This window comes from Equus asinus, chromosome 15, assembly GCF_041296235.1.
Source record: "Equus asinus isolate D_3611 breed Donkey chromosome 15, EquAss-T2T_v2, whole genome shotgun sequence".
In the NCBI taxonomy this organism is placed as follows: domain Eukaryota; kingdom Metazoa; phylum Chordata; class Mammalia; order Perissodactyla; family Equidae; genus Equus; species Equus asinus.
Window position 1 is genome coordinate 5,491,541 of NC_091804.1, and position 21,964 is coordinate 5,513,504.

A 21,964-nucleotide genomic window follows, 5' to 3' on the forward strand; every position below is an offset into this window, starting at 1 on the left:
GTGGGTGTATATTAGATGATATTGTATTGACGTTTAATATCCTGACTGTGATCATTTTATTATGGTTATGTCGGACAATGCTCCTGTTCTTAAGAGATGCATTAGATGCATACTAAAGAATTTAGGGGAAAAGTGTGAAAATGTTTGAAAGTAAGCATCAACTGGTCAGCTCCCCACCTCCTCCCAAAAAAAGGGAAAAAAATAGAGAGAAAGCAAATGTGGCAAAATTTTCAATAGTTGGTGAATTCAGATGAACAGTACTATTCTTACAATTTTTCTGTCTGTTTAAAATTTCTCAAAATAATAACTTGGAGAAAATGGGATGGGCAAATATCTACCATCTCACTGGGTGGTTTTTTTTTTTCTTTTCTGCTTTTTTTTCTCCCCAAATCCCCCCAGTACATAGTTGTATATTTTTAGTTGTAGGTCCTTCTAGTTGTGGTATGTGGGACAATGCCTCAACATGGCCTGACAAGTGGTGCCATGTCCACGCCCAGGATCTGAACCAGTGAAACCCTGGGCCGCCGAAGCAGAGTACGCGAACTTAACCACTTGGCCATGGGGCTGGCCCTCTCAGTGGGTTTTTATGAGTATAAAATTCATTTATTTACTCAACTATTACTAATATTTCCAAATATCTAGGCCTGCTTTCATGGGGAGATGAAGCTCAGGTATGAATTCAGTGAGACCCACATGTGAAAATATTCAATGAACCATGAAATGTCCCACAAATGCAAGGTGTCTCTAGGAGCAGAGAACAAATACTGGAAAACTCCTATACCATATCTCTCCCCATTCCAACTGACCCGGCTCTCATGGCTCTGAAGCAGACGGTTGGATATTCCACCCACTCTGGGGGGAGTAGGGGTGGCGGACAGGGCTCTCCAGCACCAGCTCCCCTATGGGCATGCCCAGTTTAAGGCTCCTCAGAGTGTGGGAGGAGAGTGGCTTTTCCACTTGGCTGTTTTCCTTTCACTCCCAGGGTAAGGCTTTGGGAGCCCAGGGAGGTGCAAGAATAAACGATTGTAGAAAGTGCCTTCTATTGCAGGACAGCCAGGCAGACATTAGGCCTAGTTTTATTAAAATTTACAGAATTAAATTCATCTCAGAGAAACCAATAACTTTCAACAGAACTCCCAAATGATGCTGTTTCTTGCCCTAATCCAGAATTCCAGAGGATGGCACAGTCTATCAATACAGCTTCTAAATGACCAAGGTCCCGAAGTCTAAGGCTCCCTCGCACTTCCCAATACATCACTCTCTCTCCCAGGCTCCATTCTACACGACACACGGGTGGTGTAGGCTTGACTTTACAGTCCCATCTATTTTCAAACAAATGAGCTAGACAATGAACAAGGCAGTACAGAAAATACATAAAAATTTGATATTAGGTTGTTTCTGCGGAAGAAAAACACTAGTGCAGTTAAATACAGTCAACAATCTTCTAGATATAAAAATCCAAGTTTGGCTGTTGAATAGCAAAAACAAAGTTTAAGGGGCCTAGACATAAGGCAAAATGCCAAATTATTCCTGTCAACAAGGGTGGTACATGTTCATTTGGCTAATGGGTCTTAGCAGGGGTGCAGTGCTCTGGATGGCTCTGTCCTCAGAGTTAGAACATAGGGACAAAACAAGTATACTCAAAAAAACAAAAAGCCCCCAAACCTTCTCTACGTGTTAAAAACATACCATTAAGCGAACAATTATGTATACATATTTTCTTTTCCTGAGGAAGATTCACCCTGAGTTAACATCTGTGCCTATCTTCCTCTATTTTCTATGTGGGTCGCTGCCACAGCATGGCCACCGATGAGTGGTACAAGTCCACACCCGAGGGGACTGAACCCAGACTGCCGAAGTAGAGTGCACTGAACTTAACTACTAGGCCGGGGGCTGGCCCCTGTGATTGCTTTTTTTAAAGACAAAAGCTGTTTCAATTAAATATTTAAAATGTGCTAAGAATATTCCTTTTCACAGCAGACTGTTGGATCACAGTTTAATTAAGAAAGAGATTGGTTTAGTTAATTAGCAACATCTGAAAACCTCTCATAGGATCAATGGCAAGGCCTCTGTGGAATTAAATGATGGGGGAGTAACTCTAATTAAGTAATGCTCTCCTAAACCACGCTCCATGGTTCTGTGGCTCCCTTCTGGGTGTCTGCAGGTATGAGTGTGTGTGGCTTTGCACAGACACTGTCCCATCTGCCCTGCAATTTGGCATGTTTGTGATCTATCTTCATGGAAAAGCCACTCATAGTCCATCCAGGTAGTCTGTTTTGCTTCTACTTGCAGAATTAACGAGCTCTGTAAACTGAGTCATCTGGAGTCACTTGGAGACTGAGTCAGCAGGATTAGTTGGAGGATCATCACAACCTGCTAAAATACAGCTTGGCTTTTGGCCTGCCTCCTTCTCTACTCCCCGATTCCTAGACCCAGGCATCACCCTTGGGCTCCTCTATCAGGCTTTACAAAGTGGAAGGTAATTCTCTTCTAGGAAGGAGAATCCCTGCTTGCTTTGCCTGCTCCTTCCAGGCCAGTCCTGGTGTTGGATGTGGGACTGAGTGAGCCACGAGGGCCGCCTCAGATCTGGAATCTTAAGGGGTGAGTGTCAGGCTCTCCCCAGGTCATACCTTGCCAAGCCTCGCCTGGATTTCCAGCAAAGTGCTCCCTGATAACTAACTCAAGGCTAGGGAAAGACCCAGAGCTCTTCCTGCAGCAAGGGCTGGTTCCCTGAGGGTCCCAGTGGACCTTCTAGACTTTTAAGAAATCGAATAGGTTTTCCTTGTTTACATGGTAAGTGCCTAATAAACAGTCATAGAATGAATCGAGACAAATTGTTGGGGCTAATCATAATCACTAGGATGCTAACCTCGTCGGTAAAACAAAACAAAACGAAACAAAAACAACAAAAGCAGAGCCCAGGGTTCCAGGTAGCTTTTGTCTAGGACTAAATTATGGGCTTAAGATTCACTACGTCACTGGTCTCCTGAACGTAAAGAGCTGCAGTCCTGCTGCAAAGTGAAGAACTCAGAAACAACACAAAACTCTATTTGGTGGGATGGTCTTAGATTAAACTTAATATTTTATAACTTCTCAATGGTTTATTAAAAATTGACACTATTTCTCAAAGAGTGCTGGATATGCCAAGGCAGTACACGAAGGCATGGTTTTTATTTTAACGTCCAATACTTATTTTAAGAGTGACATGTATTTAGTGTAGTCCCCAATTATGGTGGAGATATTAAATTTACTTTTTTTCCCCCAATTTTTTTATTGTGGTAAAATACACAGAATATAAAATTTACCAACTTAACCATTTTTAAGTGTAGAGTTCAGTGGTATTACGTATATTCACATTGTTGTACAACATCCATCTCCAGAACTCTTCCTCTGGAAAAACTGAAACTCTATACCTATGAAACAGTAACTCTCCACATGCCCTCCCCCCATTCTGGGCAGCCACCGTTCTACTTCCTGTCTCTATGACTTGACCTAAGTACCTCGTATAAGTGGAATCACACAGTATTTGTCTCTTCATGACTGGCTTACTAAATTTAACTTCTAAAATAAATGTAAAAGATGAGCCAATTTAAAGAAAAATATTAGGTAAGTTAATAGTAAAGATGGTGCATGAGGGGCACAGCGGTTAAGTTCTCACGTTCTGCTTTGGCGTCCCAAGTTTCACTAGTTCAGATCCCGGGTGTGGACATGGCACCGCCTGGCAAGCCATGCTGTGGTAGGCATCTCACATATAAAGTAGAGGAAGATGGGTATGGATGTTAGCTCAGGGCTAATCTTCCTCAAAAAAAAAAAAAAAAGATGGTACATGAATAAGAGAAAAATTGTGGCACACACAAGAGACGAAATTTAGATTAGAACATAAGAATATTTTTCCTGTATTAATGTTTAAAAAATCTCTCTCACAGATTCAAGGGGGAAGATCATCTTGAAAAAAAGCATCTATTTGTCATTGCTCAGCCCCCTGCTTGCCTGTGTTCACGCTATTCTTGAGCGTCCACAGCCAAGAGAGGCTCCTACCCACCTGTCAAAACCAAGGTCAAATCCTGTCCCCTCCCCTACCTCCGCCAACCGCAAGTAACATTTCAGCACACTGAATTCCATTACCCACAGTGTCTATGCGTCTGGGGCACAGACCCCATTTCACTCTGCGTTATATACAGATCTCTCTCACAGGCCTGGCCTCACCCCCAGGCTATTCTCAGGCCTAGCCCAGGACAGGCATTGATAAAATGTCTGCTCTAGGTGTGACGGGAGGGGGCACTGGGTAGGAGGTGATCTGAGGACAGTAGGTTTATTCCCTGCGAGTGAGGAAGGGAGGAGCTTGGGCAACGAGAAAGGTCACGGGCACTGGGTCTCTGCATCAGCTTCTGTCTGGGTCCCCCGGCACAACCTCTGATTCAGGCCTTTCCTCAGCCAGACTCCATCAACAGAAGCCGGCTGCTCAGTTCCAGTCTCAGGAGACAAAGGGTTCTTGTCTCTGGGTTTATCAGGAAATGGGTGGCAAAAATCACCACAGCTACTAAGAGCCCCCTGGCCTTTGGCCGTCTCAGGGCCTGGGGCAAGACGAGGCCCTTCAGAACAACAAATTCAAACTTTCAGCAGCTCCTTCACTGCTTGAGAATTTCCCTCACGGACACCCCCTCCAAGCCTGCCATCGACTGGTCAGGGGGACGCTTTAGGTGACTTGGGGTGTAAAAGTCAACACCGAGTTTTGGCCTAGAATTGTAATTCTATCCCCACCAACACAGGACGCTGGTAATAGGACCTCCATTCAGGGCTCCCAAATTCAGCAAGCCTTATTCCAACACTGGGAACAAGATTTAGGATTCCAACAGAAGCAGCTGTTTGGGCACAGAAGCGAGGGTAGTGCTGGCAGGAAAGCTGCCTTTGGTTAAGCGAGGTGCAGAGTGAGACCCTCACGCACACACCTCCAGGGGTTTTAACATTCAGTTATCAAGGGGTTCCCATTCACCTGGAATAAAACCACTCATTTCCTGCACATGTGAGTGCACTGATTTCAAGATGCTAGTTTTCTAAGGCATGTCACAGCTTCCATCAAATTGGTGCTGACTCTAGCGTTTGCCCAGCTTCATCATCTCCAGCGGTTTGGTGGAAAGAGCATTCAGTCAGAGGTGAATCAAAGCCTCAGCCGACTCCTCAGAACTGTGAGGCCTGGGCCCCTTACTACATGTCACTGAGCCTCGGTTTCCCCTCTCTGTAAAGATGGATTCTTGTCAAAAAAAGGAAACTGTTACTAAAACAAACAAAACTTGAAAACTACTGATTATAAGACCCTGGAACATCTTGGGAACTGCGAATAAACATTCTGTTCAGTAGAGTTTTCAGGATGTCTCTTTTAGTTTTAGATACTCACAAATAATTTTTAGATATTCCCAAAAAGAAAGCAAGGCAATGTGTTTCCCTCTAGGAGACACAGACTATCCTATAAACACCGTGTTGTCAGCACGTAATGAACCTCCTTGAGGGCGGCTCCTGGCCACTCCCTGCAGCTGGAGCGTTCCCCATCTATCATAAGGGTCTAGTCCCAACCTGGACTCTGGTGCCTGCCATCCTCAGCTTTCAGATGGAACCAAGAAAGGACAAGAAACCACTTCTCTTGATATTTTAGTGTTGGAATTTCCATGCACGTCCTGCCTCTCTGAGGGTCTCCCTTTCCTCATGCCGTGGATGTCGAGTCTTCAGCTGCACCCTAGCCTGACAAAGCCTTTTCACAGGACGTTGCCTCAACCAGCCACAGTGGCGAGAAAGGTACAGCCCAGGACATGGGACTGCTGGAGTGCTCCAGCTGTAAGAGGCCAGTGCAGGGATATCTTAAGAATTAAGGACCAGACAGAAGTCAGAGTCCTGTGTCCACCATGGTCTTGCTCTTGGTTGGAGCAGTAGATCCTTGTGTAAGTATCAAAAGGAAAGTAAACACGCCCCACAGGCCAAACAGTGGCCGACGTGTCCAGCTTGGTGGGAGACGAATGAAGGGCTTCGTGGAGCTGGACGAGGAGAAGTGATGGGTCTGGGGTCAACGGTTTCTGAAAAAACGTTAGTAGAAGAGGCCTCTTACGTAGAGAGAAGAAGAAAATGTTGAGGCCCAGGGCAGGCCGCCCCAAAATATCCCACAATAGTATATCAATTATTTTGAATTAAAGTTAACTTGAGAAGCAAAAAGGGCTTTCTGCCCCTCCTCTCTCTGTTCCCCCGAAAGCAAGAAACAAACCTCCCCTGTGGAAGGGGCTCTCCCTGCATCCCCATCAGCAGAGCTGGGGCACTCAGGGCCCAGAAGCCGTAGAAACAACCCTTGCCAATTTACTCCTCAAGCCTAGACTCCTCATGTCTCACTAACGACGTACCTCAAAGCTAAGTTTCTTTGTCCTGTCATTCCTCACAAATGTATTGTTTCTTTATGAAAAAGGTATACACACTGCCTTCTTTGTTCACTCTCCAAGCATCATTTCTCTATGATCTCCAATACGTGTGTATTAAACTGGGTTTTCTCCTGTTAACCTGGTCTTTCGTCAAGTTTATTATTAGTCCAGCCATAAGAACACAAGAAGGGTAGAAAGGGGATTTTCCCCCACCCCAACGAAAACAACACTTCATACCTGAGAGATCCATCTGATAAAAATTTCTGGAATAAGGACCAATTACAATTTTTGTTAAACACCCATACATACACACAGCAAATAAATTCCCAGCAAACTTTCCTTTTCAAGAATACCTAGTTGTTGATGTCCAATGATTTCCTAATACTTTCAATCATGAAAACACTTCTTTAGAATTTGTGAAGCTGAATTAAACTCCTACTCTGTAATATTTAAGTCGGGAGAGGAAGGCAGGCCCAACTTCATTCTGGCTACATGTGGGGGTCCTGGCTAACTTCTCAGTTTATAGGAGAGAAATTGCCAGGTGAGCTGAGGAATCTTTGGCCACCACCCAAAATGGGAAAAGTGATGGGCAGAGGCCTGGGGAAGGGACGTCCTGGAAGGATCGCTCAGTTTCCCTGGGTTGGGAGGGATATTAGAGGCCATTCATTTTATCTCCTTATGAGAGGTTAAACACTAGAAATTGATAGAACTGGGCATGGGACCATTTCTCTAACTGGTGCAGTTACACCCTACACCATGCAAGTTGATATTTGAATTTCTCAAGCAAGACCTTTTTTGTCCCCTAAACTCTGGAAGGAAAAAGATTAACGTGTTTTGGGTTGCGGATTTTATTCCTGCATCGCTAAGGGCTGCTGCTTTCTGACTGCGGAGGCCTCAACCTCCTCAGAAAGATTTCTAAAAGCATGTTGAAGGAGGATTTATGTGAAAAACTTTTAGGGCCTTTGATGATTTTCAAGCTTCATCTACCGAGGACTAGGAGGAAAGAATACGGAAATGGAAACATCAACAAAAAAAACACGTCTGCCCCTGGGGTGGAGGCACCGCCACCTTCACAAGAGGAGGATTTGGTGACTTTTCTGCTTATGAACTTCCTCTCGTTGACCCTCCAGCTAGAGATGAAAAGGGCAGATCTGGAGCCAACGCTGGCAGGGGCGTTCATTCATTCCTGTAAAACTAAGCAATAGAAACAAAGAACCTATTGTCCCGGGTACCCTTGGAGCTGAAAACAGGAGGCAAAGGAGCCAGGCGGGCTCGAAGCTCGGCCGCTGACCTTCGAGTCTGAGCAGTGGCATGCACGAGGCTTCCCGGAAATGGAAGCGTTTTGTGGATTCGCACTTCTTAGTCTAGAAACGCTTTTGGTTACACTGGTGTTATTTGAGCTGGCCTGAATCCCAACTGCATTCTAACCAAGCAGATATTCTGTGGCAGAATCAACTACTAACACCAGCAATGAGGCAAGGTCTGCAAAAGGGAAAATGTGTCTAACTGGAGAGTAGGTGGCTGTCACAGTTGTGTGTGCCCAAGTGTACTGCTGACAGGAAGCCAGCCACTAAATTGGAAGATGCTACCCCTCAACACAACTGGAATCAATTTCTAGGACACACTGTGCATTTCCAGGACGATCAAAAACACCCTTGTAAATCGGTGGAAATCATGCATGATCTACCACTTCAACACACGGAAAAGCATCAGAAGGACACACGCCAAGACAAAGAAATAAAATAGCCAACAAACGCTCAACAGTGGCTCTTTCTCAGGGGGTGGGTGCATGGTAATATTTATTTTTATTTATTGTGTTGTGCTTTTGGTAATCAAAAAAGAAATCTTACATGTTCTTTTCAAAAACTTTCCCCAATATCACAGATATCACTAATCAAGACAGACTAAACAGCTGTTTTGGCCATTTTTGATCTGGAGGCCATACTTATACTTGCTTATCCCATTCTTTAAGGTTGATGTTGAGTCTCAAATCTCATCTTTTCTAAAACCACCTCCTACCTGGAATTACCCGCTGCCCCTACCCCATCCCCCAAGGTTTCCAGGACATCTGGTGCACGCCTCTATTCACCTGGCATAGTCCTCTGTTACGTCCTCATTCCATTACATGATACTCATTTGTTTACAATTCTTTCTCCCTAGGCTGTGTAAATCCCCAGGCTCCACTATCCAGGTATTTTACCAAATAGCGTCACTCAATAAATATTTTCTTTAAGTTGAACTTAATTGTTGCTACATTGAACAAAGAGTTGGTCAATCTTCACACAAAATTCCTTGAAACTACATTCCAAAACCTTTTGGTGGCTTGAAATAAGAAAACACTATGGGGGGGGTTAGGGGAGAAACTGATCAGCTAGTCATAGCAGAATATCCTCAACAGGCAGGATAGGAAAATGTCTTACTACTGCAAAACGATTACCACTACATGACCTCCTCTAATTATAAACACAACCCTTCAAAGTGTGCCCCCGCCCCACTTCCTTCCCCGAAGGAAAGAGTGGCCGTGTCCATGGTTCACTTGGCTGTTTCAGGCAACAGATTTTCAACTGTCTTTCAGAACACAACCTCGACCCAAGTCAAAGGGCTTTTCTACCTTGTTTTCCCACCAGATTGTCTTCAAAGAATGTGAAGAGGGAGGCAGTGACAAGTATCCAAGAATCAGTAGAAACGTGCATTTACAATTCTCAGAAATAGACAATGTGTGAGAAGGAACCATAAATTTTAATAACACCACTTTTTTCAAGGAGCCTAAGATACTGCAAGATACATCTAACAATCTGTAGCAAACGATTATTGTGAGCTTCTCACGTTCTGGTAAGCCAGACTGGAGCTCACAGTAATGGAGGAAAACCAACCTTTCTGACAGGTTCTCGGAGAACAGCCTGCTCTCAGAATCTGCGGAACCTTAGGATGGGCCTCAAGCCTCAAACCAATGGCCTGAGGTGCAGGCAGTTTTCCAGATAGGGTAAAAGAGAGAAATATTTGTTTTGCAGGCTAACACTGTACACGACACAGACACTGTAAGAAGACAAAATTTTTGTGATTTTTGCACCTGATGATTTGAACTTGCTTCCAAATGACGTCACGGATACGCTCTCTAAAATCTTCAGAAGAGCAAAAGTGGGTATAAATCAATAAATAATAGTCATTTTGTATCCGATGTTTTCAAGAGGAAAAGATGGAAAGGAATAAAATGAAGGGACATTACATTCTGTGTTTGAAGTCACTGAACTTGAGGACATATATTTTTTAAATATAGGAAATCGCCTTGGATGCAGATGTATTCTGAGTTTAAAGGCAGTTTAAACTCCAAAAATAGCTGTATCAGATTTAGGCGCATAGATTTTTTAGTTATGACGCAGCTAATGGCCTTGGCCAAATCAATTCATGAGACGCTGAATATTTCCGCATATACGTACTGAACAAAGTAATGCAAAAGAATTTAAGAGATGGGGGGAATTTCATTACCAATTTTTTCCTGCTGAAAGGTTGTTAGGCCTAAGATTCAAAAGTAGAAATAGAAATAATAAAAGGTACGTATCTATTTGCACTTTTCTCATAGTTTCTGGATTATTTTATCTTTTCATCTCCTCCTTCCAAATAATCCTTTCCACGCCCCAGTTTCCATAAATATCACCCGATGAACTGGCTATGAGCTCAGAATTCTCCACTTTAACGTTAAACTTAGACATGTGGAAAAACTGTAACGCTCCATCAAAAGTAAAGAATCCCCATTCCTGAGTCCCAGAGCACTGAGATACAGGTACTCTTTACCCGTCTCTATACATCATGGTTTCAGAAGCTCTAAATCCACACACCCATCCAAATGGCTAAAATGAAAAAGCAGCCAGTACCAAGTGCAGATGAGAATGGAGCATTGAGAACTCTCACACACTGTTGGTGGAAGTGCAAATTGATACAATGACTCTGGAAAACTGTTGGGCACTATTTACTAAGGTTGAATATATAACCATCCTGCAACCCAACAATTTCACTCCTATATTCCTAACTCAAGCATGTCACGTGCATTCACCAAAAGACATGCACAAGAATGTTCATAGCAGCATTATTTAAAATAGCACCAAATTGGAAACAACTCAAATATCTCTCAACAGTAGAACAGATAAACAAATTGTGCTGTGTTCACACAATGGAATCCTACATAAAACGTTGAATGATAGAAGTCAGAGTTAAAAGAGCACATGTTGTATGATTCCAGATATATAAAGTTAAAAAACAGGCAAAACTAATCCATGGCAACAAAAGTTAGGAAAGTGGTTACCCTTGGGGTGCACAGGGATTAGAAGGGAGCACTGAGGGGTGCCAAGAATGTTCTGTTTCTTAATCTGGATGCTGTTATGTAGTATTTACTCTGTGAAAATTCATCTAGCTTTATATTGATTTGTGTGCTCTCTTTCTCAATTATGTTTTACTTTAGTGGAAAGTTTTGTAAAAGTAGCACTAAGCGAGAATGGGTTTCATTCATTAGGTCACAGAGCAGCCAGCAGGTTCACTGGTGTCCTATTGGAGACTTACTTAAGTGGAATGCTGGGCATTTCTTCCCTAGACTGTGAGCCACTGTTATTCTCTTCTATTCTTGGTTTCTAACCTCTAGTTAAGGGAGGAATTGAAGGGTTGTACCAGGGACTGGGAGTCTGAGTTTCTTGTGGTTTTGATATCAATGCTGTCACATAGGTGCTGGGAAGCTCAGAACTTCCCAGGGACGTAGACCCTTCCAGACAAGGCCAACAGTGGTGATCAACTCCTACATTGTAGCACTGAATACGGTGGGGTGGAGATGTGGAGTTTCAGGACCCTGGGCATCCCTAGTGATCCACTTGGGCTGGAGAGTACCAGCCAGGTGACAACAGGAGTGAGGGAGATAAAGGAAAGTAAGAGGGTAGACAAAGCCAGCAATAGCCTGCGATGAGCTGGTCTGGCTGGGACACTCAGCCTGAGTCTCATTTCAGGAAGTTGTTTGGTTTGAGTCTTCTGTTCTACCTGAGGACAAAAGAATCTTTACAGACTCGTCTCAGGCAATGGGTCCAGGTGGTGAGGAGGGTGGAGCACTGGCCGGCCCAAACAGACACCCTACCCCCACCTGAAAAAGGATTGTGAAATCCCAGGGGAGGGAGGGGAAAGTAAAAAGACTTTGTTTTCCTATACTCTAGTCTTTCAGGGGGATGGAGTGGGAAGAAAGAGGGCAGAGGAAACAGTATGTAGAGAAAGCAGATAATCAGAAACAAGAAACCCCTCATCTTTCTGCTGGCCTCCTAGCTTCCATTTGGCAAAACACTACCAAAGGCATGGGATAGATCTAACTAGCTCCTACTCTATTGGCAAACGTTTACCAGGGCCCAAACTCAGAATTGCTGGAGGAAGCATGGCTGGAAGCTAGAGGGAAGGGGTTCTGGTTCCTCTTCTTTGCTAGGGAGGAATCTGAAGGCCTCTCACACATTTTCAACTTCTTATTTTTTATGCCTTATCTGGTGTCCCCTAATTGCTTCACAAGGGTGATGTCTTATTTCTGCAAGAGGCCTCCTAAGGGTTGACATCTTTCATCCACTCAACAAATATTTGAGTGTATGCTATATGCCAGACACTATTGTAGGCACTGGAAACACAGCCCTGAGCACAGACTAAACCCCTGCTCTCACGGAGCTCACCTTCCAGTGCTGGGAGGCAGAAAATGCACAACGAAGCAAGGGAGTATATGTCAGATCTGTACAAGTTCTATGAAGAAGAAAAAGCCAGCTAAGGTGACAGAGGAAGGGAGAGGCCAAGGGTAAATGCTTCCTGGAGGAAGGGTATTCCAGGCAGAGGGAGCAGAAAGTATAGAGGCCGGGAGGTAGGAGGCTGCTTGGCAGGGAGCCCGTGCACCTGGAGCGGAGTGATGGAGGGGGAGAGACTAAGAGAAGAGATGGTGAGGCGATGTGAGGAGTCAGATCCTGTGGGGTCTCGAGGGCCATGTGATGATTTGGTTTTAAATAGAAAACTCCTGAAGGGCTTTGAACAGAGTGGCATGATTTGGATTAGATGAACTAAAGTCAGGTCATTCTCTATGCTGCTCAGATAACAGCTCAGAGAAGGTGCACATGGGAAAGCAGAGGCACCAGGCAGGGGTCTCCAGCAGTGCTGCTGCTGAGTGGTGCCCCGTCCAGGAGCTATCTTAAAGGTAGAGCTGCCAGGATGTGGAGATGGATGGGAGGGCGGTTATGAGAGAAGGGGAGGCATCAGGAATGACTGTGAGGCCCAAGCACTTGGAGGCACAGTTATGGGGATGGAAGAAGCAGGTCTGTGAAGGGAAACCAAGGGCTCAGTCTTGATTTTCATAAGAGATGCCAAAGGTCAGGCTGAGTGGGCAGCTGGATGTAAACATCTGGATTCGAGAGGTCCAGCCTAGGGATATAAGTTGGGAATCACCAATATATAGATGGTATCAAAGCCACCAGGATGGGATTACCTAGGAAATTACTCTAGACATTTTTTTCAGTAAACAATATACAGTTGTGTGCCACATAACATTTCCGTCAATGAGGAACTGCACATACGATGGTGGTCCCATAAGATTAGGACCATATGAGCTCCGTGAGAGGAGGGGTTTAGTCTGTGCTCAGGGCTGTTTTTCCAGTGCCTACAGTAGTGTCTGGCGTATAGCACACACAATATTTGGTGAATGAATGAAAGATGCCCAGCCTTAGGCAATTCTAAAGTATTTGAGCCTCAGAGGCCTACTGTGTAGTAGGCTATACCATCTGGTTTTGTGTAAGGACACTCTATGATGTTCACATAACGACAAAATGACCTAATGACGCATTTCTCAGAACATACCCCCATCGTTAAGATGCATGACTGTATTGTGTTTACCACGTGCCAACATGGCGCTAAGTCCTTTACAACTCTTAGCTCCCTTTATCTTCCTAACAACTCTGAGGTAAAGCTCTCTTATTATCCTCATGTTACTGGTGTGGACACTGAGGCACAGAGACTTTTAAGCATCTTGCTCAAGGCTTGTGGGAGAGAGAGGAGGGGAGATGTGACGAGAGGAGGCTCCGGGCCTGAGCTCTGGGTGCTCAGGGTGAGGAGCCAGGGAGATGAGAGGACCCAGCCGGAAAGCAGTAGCGGGCGAGGTGAGTGGAAACCCAGCAGCATGGGGTCCCTGATGCCAAGCCCAGCAGTGGTCCAGGAAGGGCGGGTAGAGGGACTGTGTCCGACGACACTGATGGGACGGGAGGTAGGAACTGAGCACTAGATGGAAAAAAGTGACATGTTTTCTTTCACTAACCTGGTTTTGAAATTAACTTCCTCCCATTTTGAATGCAGGCAAGAAATCTCAGTCATTCTCTCAACAGCTGAAACTGTCACCAAGAGAAGCCCCACATGTTTCCTTGTTGGTGTAGTAGTACTGTTTATGCTCGTCTCAGCTTCCAGATGACAGCAGTTCCCAGACCCACAGCTACACCTTGTTACTTATCATGTTAATAAAGTACCTGTGCTATGAAATCATGCACGTTTAAAATTCTGATCATTGTATTTCAATATAATAGTTTTCCCTATGTCATCCTACATATTTTATTTCATGCATTTAAAATACTATTCTGAGAAGGGGTCCATGACACAAGAAAATGTTAAAGATCTCAAGCTCTTCTCAACATCAACCACGAGCGAGCAGCCAAAAGCCAGCGCAGGTAGGGGCACAGCACTCCTAACCTAGGGCACCAGGCTGGCACTTAACCCAGTGTTTAACAAACTGGGGAGCCACAGACACGTCCCGGTGACGGCAGCTGGGGTGGCTGAGGCCACAGAGGAAGGCAACTGCGATGCGTCTGCGCAGCCACCAGAATGTGTCCAGCCGAGGTCCCCAGAGGCCGACTGCTTCTTCTCACCACAGCGGTTTCACTTGAGGAGGCTCTGCTAGCCTCCCCGCTCCTGCTCTCACTCCCCATCTGCGCTGCTCTGCCTTCATTGTGGAAACAACACAAAGTCCCCTTTACCCTGCCTCTCCGTTATCTGGCCCTCCTGAAGCCACTGGGCAAAAGTGGAGGAATTAAAGGCAAAGTCAGCACTCCATGCTTCCAAAAAATCAGTGAGAGACCCCAGCACAGAAGCCACAGCCTCATTAGTCCGGCTTTTTCCCACATCATCCAGGTCCCACGTCAGCTGAATGGGGTCATACAGGAGATTTACCTCAGAGGGGAGTCAGGAGGTTCAGGGACCTGGTCATCAACTTAGACTCTCAATTTAATTTTAGATCAGTAATGAAAAGGGTAAAGAGAAATCCCCTGGCTAAATTTCCTCAGAATTTGAATGTGAGGCAGAAAGCCTCTAATGAAAAATCATTGTGTGCACTTGCCGAGTCCATGGGAAAACATTCACCAATGGAAGCCATCACATTGAGGTCTAGAGGACTCATAGAAGGCCTGGGTGCTGTTGCGAGCAGCCAGGAGACCATCTGGTCTACTCCCGTCATTTTGTGGAGAAGGAAAGGAGTTGCAACGCGCACAGAGTTCCCACAGCTAAGGGGAAATACAATTCCTCCAGGACAGACACGGGAGTTAAAGCACCTCCTTCCACTGCAAAATGCCTCCCGGGTTTGCACACTCTCCCGTCTGTGGCGGGACTGGTTGGGCTGGTTTGAAACCTGCCTGCACAGCCAGGGCCGCCGCCCGCCCACTCCTCCTGCCCGTCTCGTCTCACGACTTGCAGGCAAAAACCACTCCACCAAGCTCACCCTCTCATGGCATCAGGCAACCTTAACCCCGTTTCCTGGGGAAAGGGGAAGCTGATCGTGAATCTGGCCTCCAAGGCTCCAAGCGTCCAAGTCATTTTGTAGTGAGCATATTCTGCTGTCTTTGCTAGCAATGCATTACAGCATTCAAGCGCTGGAGCAGGTCGTGGCCGTCTCCTCCAACCTGCCACCCACCCCGACCTCTGCACCACCATTCTTCAGACACAGCCCTACTCAGATCCCCTGCAGTATGGGCACAACGGGCCAGACTTCACCAGTGTACCACATGGCCTCCCCTTTCTTAATCATTTCAACCACATCCAATTTCCAATACACTCAATCACTTTCAGCCTAATGGGTACAGTAAGTGCTGGGGTTTTTTTCTGACCTGAGAACGCAAAATGAGTCCATCCTCTTTAGTGCTCCCCTTTAAACCTTCTGGAGACTCACGTGGGCTACACTGAATTCTATTTTGCACACGGAGGATCCTGCTGCGTTACTGTTTCCATCATTGTGAGTAGGTGGATATGGCAGAGAGAAATTTAGGTGTCCGGGTTCTGGTGCCAGGAGGAGTTGAGAGGGTGGAAAGTTCAAGTGCCTTCAAAGTGATTAAAATAAACAAGCAGACAACTGGTTCCTGGGCCCCTCCCACCTCCTACAGACAGCTTCATCTGGAGCGGCCACCACTCTCCCAGTTCCCAAACTTGAGGAGTGACCAGAATGGCAGTCCTCGCAGCTAACAGGGTTCACGCAGCCCCCATCTCGCACGCGACGCCTAATCGCCTCTGTCACCTGTGGGCTTCGGTGGGTCCCAAGCCATTTTCCAGGCTGACATCTGTCCACACCATCTCCTGTTTCAGTTCTCCGATCTCCGAGGCTATCGTGTCAATGAGCTGTTCAAAGACAAAAATAGTGTGACGTCAGCAAGTGGAAGAGGCGTGCCCCGAGCCGGGACACTCCAGTCCCTTCCACAGCACAGAGAGGACCACCTTTTTTTTTTTTTAAGTCCTGGCTCTGTGAATTTCCTCTCCCCAGATGAAAAAATAAGAGAGGGAGCAGCTTCTTCAATAGAAAGAGGAAGAACTTAGGTTTCGGTATCGCCCTAAGAAAAAGAATATGACACCCAGTTTGGTTACTCAACATGAATACAAAGAGAAATAAACAAATCCTGGTGAAACCAGGCCTCAACATTCATATCATCAAGGGAAAACTCAAGAGGAATTCCCTGGATTAACATTTATACAATCGTGGTTACAGAAATAAGCATATTTTAAAGACATATACAGCTTGCAAATCAATTTTCAATGGCATTGTACTTATTTCTCAACTTATTTTCTGTGTTTTTTTTTTTTTTTTGATGAGAAAAGACTTAGGGAAAGGGGAAGAGAGCCGGTGGCGTGGGGCCGGGAGTGGGTGCTTGGGCGGGCGGGGCAGCCACGGGGAATGAAGGGGGAAACGTGCCGTCTTCTTGCAGAAGGCTGGTGTGGTCTCATATCCCCCACTCACACCTGGGAAGAGGCTCCATCTGACCCTGAAGGCTGGTCTAAATGCTTGAGCCCACCTATCCACTCATTCAACAGAATCTTTCCTGGTGCTAACCAGGCACTGTACACAGAGCAGCTGTTCTCAAAGTGTGGCATTGCTCGCTAATTTTTTTTAGAAGTAGTTATTTCTCATATAAATGTCATGTCAATATGTATTAGATTATTGTTTTAATAAACATTAAAAAATTTTATCCATTCATTTTCTGATACAGCCAATGTCTGTAGATAGAATCCACATGAACACACGCTCTTTAGGGTCCTCCATAATTTTTAATAGTGTAAAGGAATCCTGGGACTAAAAACTTTGAGAATCACTCGTAGCTAAAGACAAATGTTTCTAGCATGTCAAGCAGCGTTTATCCCAGTCAGACTCTGGGAGAAACTTCATCTGAGCATATAGGTTGTTCTAAAATGTTCACCCCATCTATTCATTCATTAATTCTACAAACCTTTTTGGCCACTCACTTCATGCCAGGCACCACAAATATAGAGTAAGGCTGACAATCTTCACAGAGATGGTATTCTGGTGGGGCACAGACCCCAGCACAGAGCACTGAGAAGTTCTAGAATGAAAAGAGAAGTGAGTGATTCTGTAGGGACTACTCTCACCATGGTGGGATGGCCAGGACAGGTCTTTGCGGAAGTGATGGAGCCCCTGAATGACAAGGGAGTCATGAAACAATCAAGGGAAGACCCATCTACACGGAGAAAGTCCCAGAGGCTGCGGAGTCATATGGAAGGAGAGGCAGTCAGGGACCGGAGCTCATCAGCATTCTAGATGGCAGTATCCTTGGATTTGAGGTTTCTAAACTAAGAACCATCAGAGGGCTTTAAGCAGGGGAACGACATTTTACTTGTTTTATCTTCTAAAAAGATCACTTTGTCTCCTCATTAGAGATGGTTTGTAAGGGCAAGAGGAGGAGCAGCAAGACCACTTAGGAGGCAACTGCAGGGATCCAGGTAAGAGATGATGGCGGCTTGGACCAAGGTGGTAGCAGTGGAATTAGAAAAAAGTGGGGAGGGGCCCTCCCTGTGGCGTAGTGGTTAAGTTCGTGTGCTCTGCTTTGGTGGCCCACAGTTCCCGGGTTCAGATCCTGGTCGCGAACCTGTGCACCACTAATCAAGCCATGCTATGGCAGGCATCCCACATATATTGAAAAAATAGAGGACTATGGGCATAGATGTTAGCTCAGGGATAATTTTCCTCAAAAAAATAAAAAAGAAAAGAAATAAATAAGGGATGAAATCCAGAACCAGTTTGACATAGAAATTGATAGAAGTTGATGGATGGAATGTGGGGGTGGTGGGAAGAGAGGAATAAGGGACACCCCCTAAGTTCTGGGCTTGAGCAATCAGACAGATGGCAGTGCCCTTGATTGATATGGGAAAGGATTAGGCTTGAGGGCGAAACTGAGTTGGACATTGGGTAGGTTAAGTTTTATTTAAGTCGCTTATTGGCCATCAATTAAATTGAAGTGGCTTTTGACATTGAAGATGGAGATATTTATACATTTGGAGGTCACTGGCATATGTGTTAGTATTCCCAAATCCTGTGACAGGCAGAGATTATCTAAGGGACGAGTGTAGATAGAGAAGCAAATAGCAAATAGCTATTAGCCTACAAACAGCTCTGCACCTCTCAATACTCAGAGGTCAGATGGGAGGCCAGCCAGGTCCTGCATGCTTGATCCTTCCCCTTTGTGTGTGACTAGGGTGTGGGTAGTAGGTAGAGCTTCTAGAAGCACTGGGGCCTTGGAAGAGAAAATGATCAGGAGATCTCCTTTTACATATGTCCTAGCGGCAAAAATTAAAAACTCCTACAAGGCCAAATATTCCAGGATGTGGGAAAACAGGAATCCCCACATGATGCTGGAGGAGTATTGTTCATAGAGCCACTGCGGAGAGCAATTCACAATATCTTGTAGAGTTGAAGATACACAGACGTCCTAGATATGCACTCTAGAGAAACTCTTGCACATGGGTGTAAGGAGACCTTTAAAAGAATATTTGCTGCACCACTATTTGGAAGAAAACCAAATTATAAGCACCTAAATGTCTATCAATTGGAGAATGGCTAAGAACGGAATATTACACAGCAGTTAAAATTAACGAGTCAGAGTTATATGCATCAACACACATACAAACACAAAAGGTCAAAAAGCTTTCATAAAAGGAAAAAAAAAAGGAAGAAAAGTTGAAAAGGGTTACATTCAGTATATGAAGTTTAAAACCATGCACAATTGTACTATTTAGTGCTGGTAGATACACACACAGATATGAAGACCACTCCAATATGCAATAGGAGGGTTACAGTCCTAATCAAGGACAGTGGCTACCTCTAGAGGAGAAATGGACAGAGGTGTTCACAGGTCAGGAGACTCAACCACCTGTGAGATCTTCTTTCTTTTTTGTTTTGTGAGGAAGATTAGCCCTGAGCTAACTACTGCCAATCCTCCTCTTTTTGCTGAGGAAAACTGGCCCTGAGCTCACATCCATGCCCATCTTCCTCTATTTTACATGTGGGATGCCTGCCACAGCATGGCTTACCAGGCGGTGCCATGTCTGCACCCAGGATCTGAACTGGGGAACCCCAGGCCGCCGAGAAGCGGAACGTGCGAACTTAACCACTGCACCACCGGCCGGCCCAAGATTTTATTTCTTGAAATGAAATAGCAAAATGATAAGATTTGACAGAGCTAGTGATGCGTGTTTTCGTGTCACATGTGATTTTCTGTCTGTTTAAAATACTTCATAATATCAAAATTGTTAGGAAAATAAGAAAAAGGGTGGATGCGTATGAAAATGGAAGGAGATGGAGGGACTGAGAAGGTGGGAGCAAGTGGGGTGAGCCGGGGGAGGCTGAGTGTCTGTGAGAAGCCCTGCCACTCTGGGCTGGTGTCCCCTCCCATCTGGGCCATGGCTATGGTCCTGGATGGAAGAGCCACACGCAGCCCACAAGGGAGCAGAGAGCCCTGTCTGACGGAGGAACAGAGACAGCCTCAGGCAAACCTAGGAGAAAAGAGTCCCATCCTCAGCAGGAAAATGGGTCACCAGACACATCCACCCTCTCCACCCGCAGTCACCTCATGGCCACCATATTCATCTGAAGATAAAAATCCCAAATGACCTTCTCTAGGAGAGGCAGCTGATGCTCTCCGGCCAGCTGCTTCCTCCAGACCTGCTTGTGCTGACACCTTTGGGTGCATTTCCAGACCTCCATGTTCCACCCTAGCCTCCTTTTCTGTTCCCAGCCAAACACTAAGAAACTACAAAGTGTGGGTCCTACTCAGCAGCATTCAGATGGCAAACTACCGATAAGCCCACTCATCCATAATGCAGAAGGGAGGTGCAGTGACCCCAGGACACAAAGGTGGATGAAGACAGAGGCTGCACCTAGCTGGACAGCTATGACACCCTTCGCTGCTGGAGGAGGGATTTTTCAGCCCCTTCTTTCTCTCCCCACACTCCATCCTTCCCAAACTCATCCAACTGACAGCACAGAGGGATTTACCCGACAAGTGGACCAAAGGTCAGTGTTCCAGAGCCTCTCCGAATGGTCTGTTTATATACCCACCAGGCCCCTCCGCCAGCAAGAGTCATCCCCAAACGTCTGCTCCGCTCTGAGGTCTTCCCAGATGTCACTGACTGGATGTGAGGGGTTTCCTACATTGTCCTCAGACACATTTGTGTTTGTTTGTTTTTAATTCTTGTAGATGTTTGGTCTCATCCCTTATGCTCCTACGTTCTTCCAAATTTCATTCTTTGAGGGCAAACAGAGATAACTTACCACCTCCCAGGGGACCAGTTTTAACCTAAGCTTTCCCATGTTAAAGCCAACAGTAGTTTCAACCTAAGTCCTTCATCAAAATTGGTGCTAACTGAAGTTTCTCCAAATCCGCTTACACAACCCAACACTTCAGCACATCCCTGTCCCTCTTCAGAATTCCTACAAGGACGGGAAGGGGCTGCTTAAGCATCTGACAAGCTGGCAAGCAAGCATTGCTGTCCATACCTTGGCTGCCCAGCACGTGTGTGGACCCCCGGGAAGGTGGTGACAGAGCCAAGCAGCTGCTACTCAGTGCGATCACAGCGAGATGGGATGCCAGGTTCCAGCACACTAAGTTGGTGAGACAGTGGTTCTTATACCAAAAACACAGCATCTGTGTTCTTACCAGAAAACTCCAGTGACTAAGGCCTCGAGCCGAGAGACAGCCATCAGCATGCACAGGGCAGAGCAGAGCCAGTTCTGGTAAAGCCTGGGCGTTGCCTGTGTTTATCCCCTGAGGGAAACAGAGGGGAGGTATGCTTGCCTTCCGAAGCAGGGAGAGAGCAGGCTGCTGGCAGGACAGGAACTGCTGTGGCTGCCATAGTGGGAAGAGGCCAGAGCAGGGGTGCCTGGGGACCACAACAACAGAGGAGAGGAAGGCAGGCCAGGGGTTGGGTCCCTGGGTCTCCTTCATTGTACTCAGAAACCCAGTGCCTTGGGGCTGGCCTGGTGGTGTAGCAGTTAAGTTCACACACTCTGCTTCAGAGGCCCAGGGTTCGCAGGTTTGGATTCAGGCTCAGACTTAGCACTACTCGTCAAGCTGCACTGTGGTGGCATCCCACGTAAAATAGAGGAAGATTGGCACAGATGTTAGCTCAGGCCAATCTTCCTCAAGCAAAAAAAGGAGGAAGATTGGCAACAGCTGTTAGCTCAGGGCCAATCTTCCTCACCAAAAAAAAAAAAGAGGAAGAAGAAGAAAAGAAAAGAAAGAAACCCAAAGCCCTAGGGTCCCTAACCTGGCAGTATTCATGCATAACAAAGTGTTCACCTGGGTGATTTCCATGCCAACTGGCACCCAGCCAAGGACTAGAGAATTTGGAAGCCCCAGGTTCTTTCCCGCCATTTGAGGTCACACCCCAGGCTAGACCTGGACACGGCTGGGCCTGCCACACTCCAGTCTGGGGCAGGAGTCTGCAAAGATCTGTACCATTATGTAATCATTCTGGGTAATTTCCCTGGAGGCGGGAGCCTCATCTGAGGGGCCTCATTTCGAGCAGCAGCCTTGTACGGATCAGAGGCAGGCTAGCTCGCAGGACTGGCTGGTAGTTTGGCAGCACGCAGTAGAGGTGAGCACATCAGCTTCGGGTTTGGAAGACCTGCCGTCAAATCCTGTCTCAGTCCCCTGTTGGCTGAGTCCTGAATCCATCATGGCACACTCATCCTTGGACCCCTGCAGCTAAGACGATGCTATGGGGAGAAGGGTGTTGGAAGATTAAAAAGGACAATGGGA

The 21,964-nt window shown here is 46.0% G+C and overlaps 1 protein-coding gene across 16 annotated transcripts in view; it reads right to left on the reverse strand.

Annotated features, from left to right (window-relative positions):
• RIN2 (Ras and Rab interactor 2) overlaps window positions 1-21,964 on the reverse strand; it is a 217,550-nt gene that overhangs the window by 45,468 nt on the left and 150,118 nt on the right. For 11 of the 16 annotated variants that reach the window (XM_044748549.2, XM_044748553.2, XM_044748554.2 and 8 more), the window contains one exon: window positions 15,937-16,037. In XM_044748549.2, the coding sequence (XP_044604484.2) occupies window positions 15,937-16,037 (101 nt within the window). Of the gene's footprint in view, window positions 1-3,658; window positions 3,792-15,532; window positions 16,038-17,137; window positions 17,252-20,860; window positions 21,164-21,964 lie in introns of those variants that run through there. The other 5 variants (XM_070485516.1, XM_070485511.1, XM_044748557.2 and 2 more) reach the window with 5 other exon arrangements.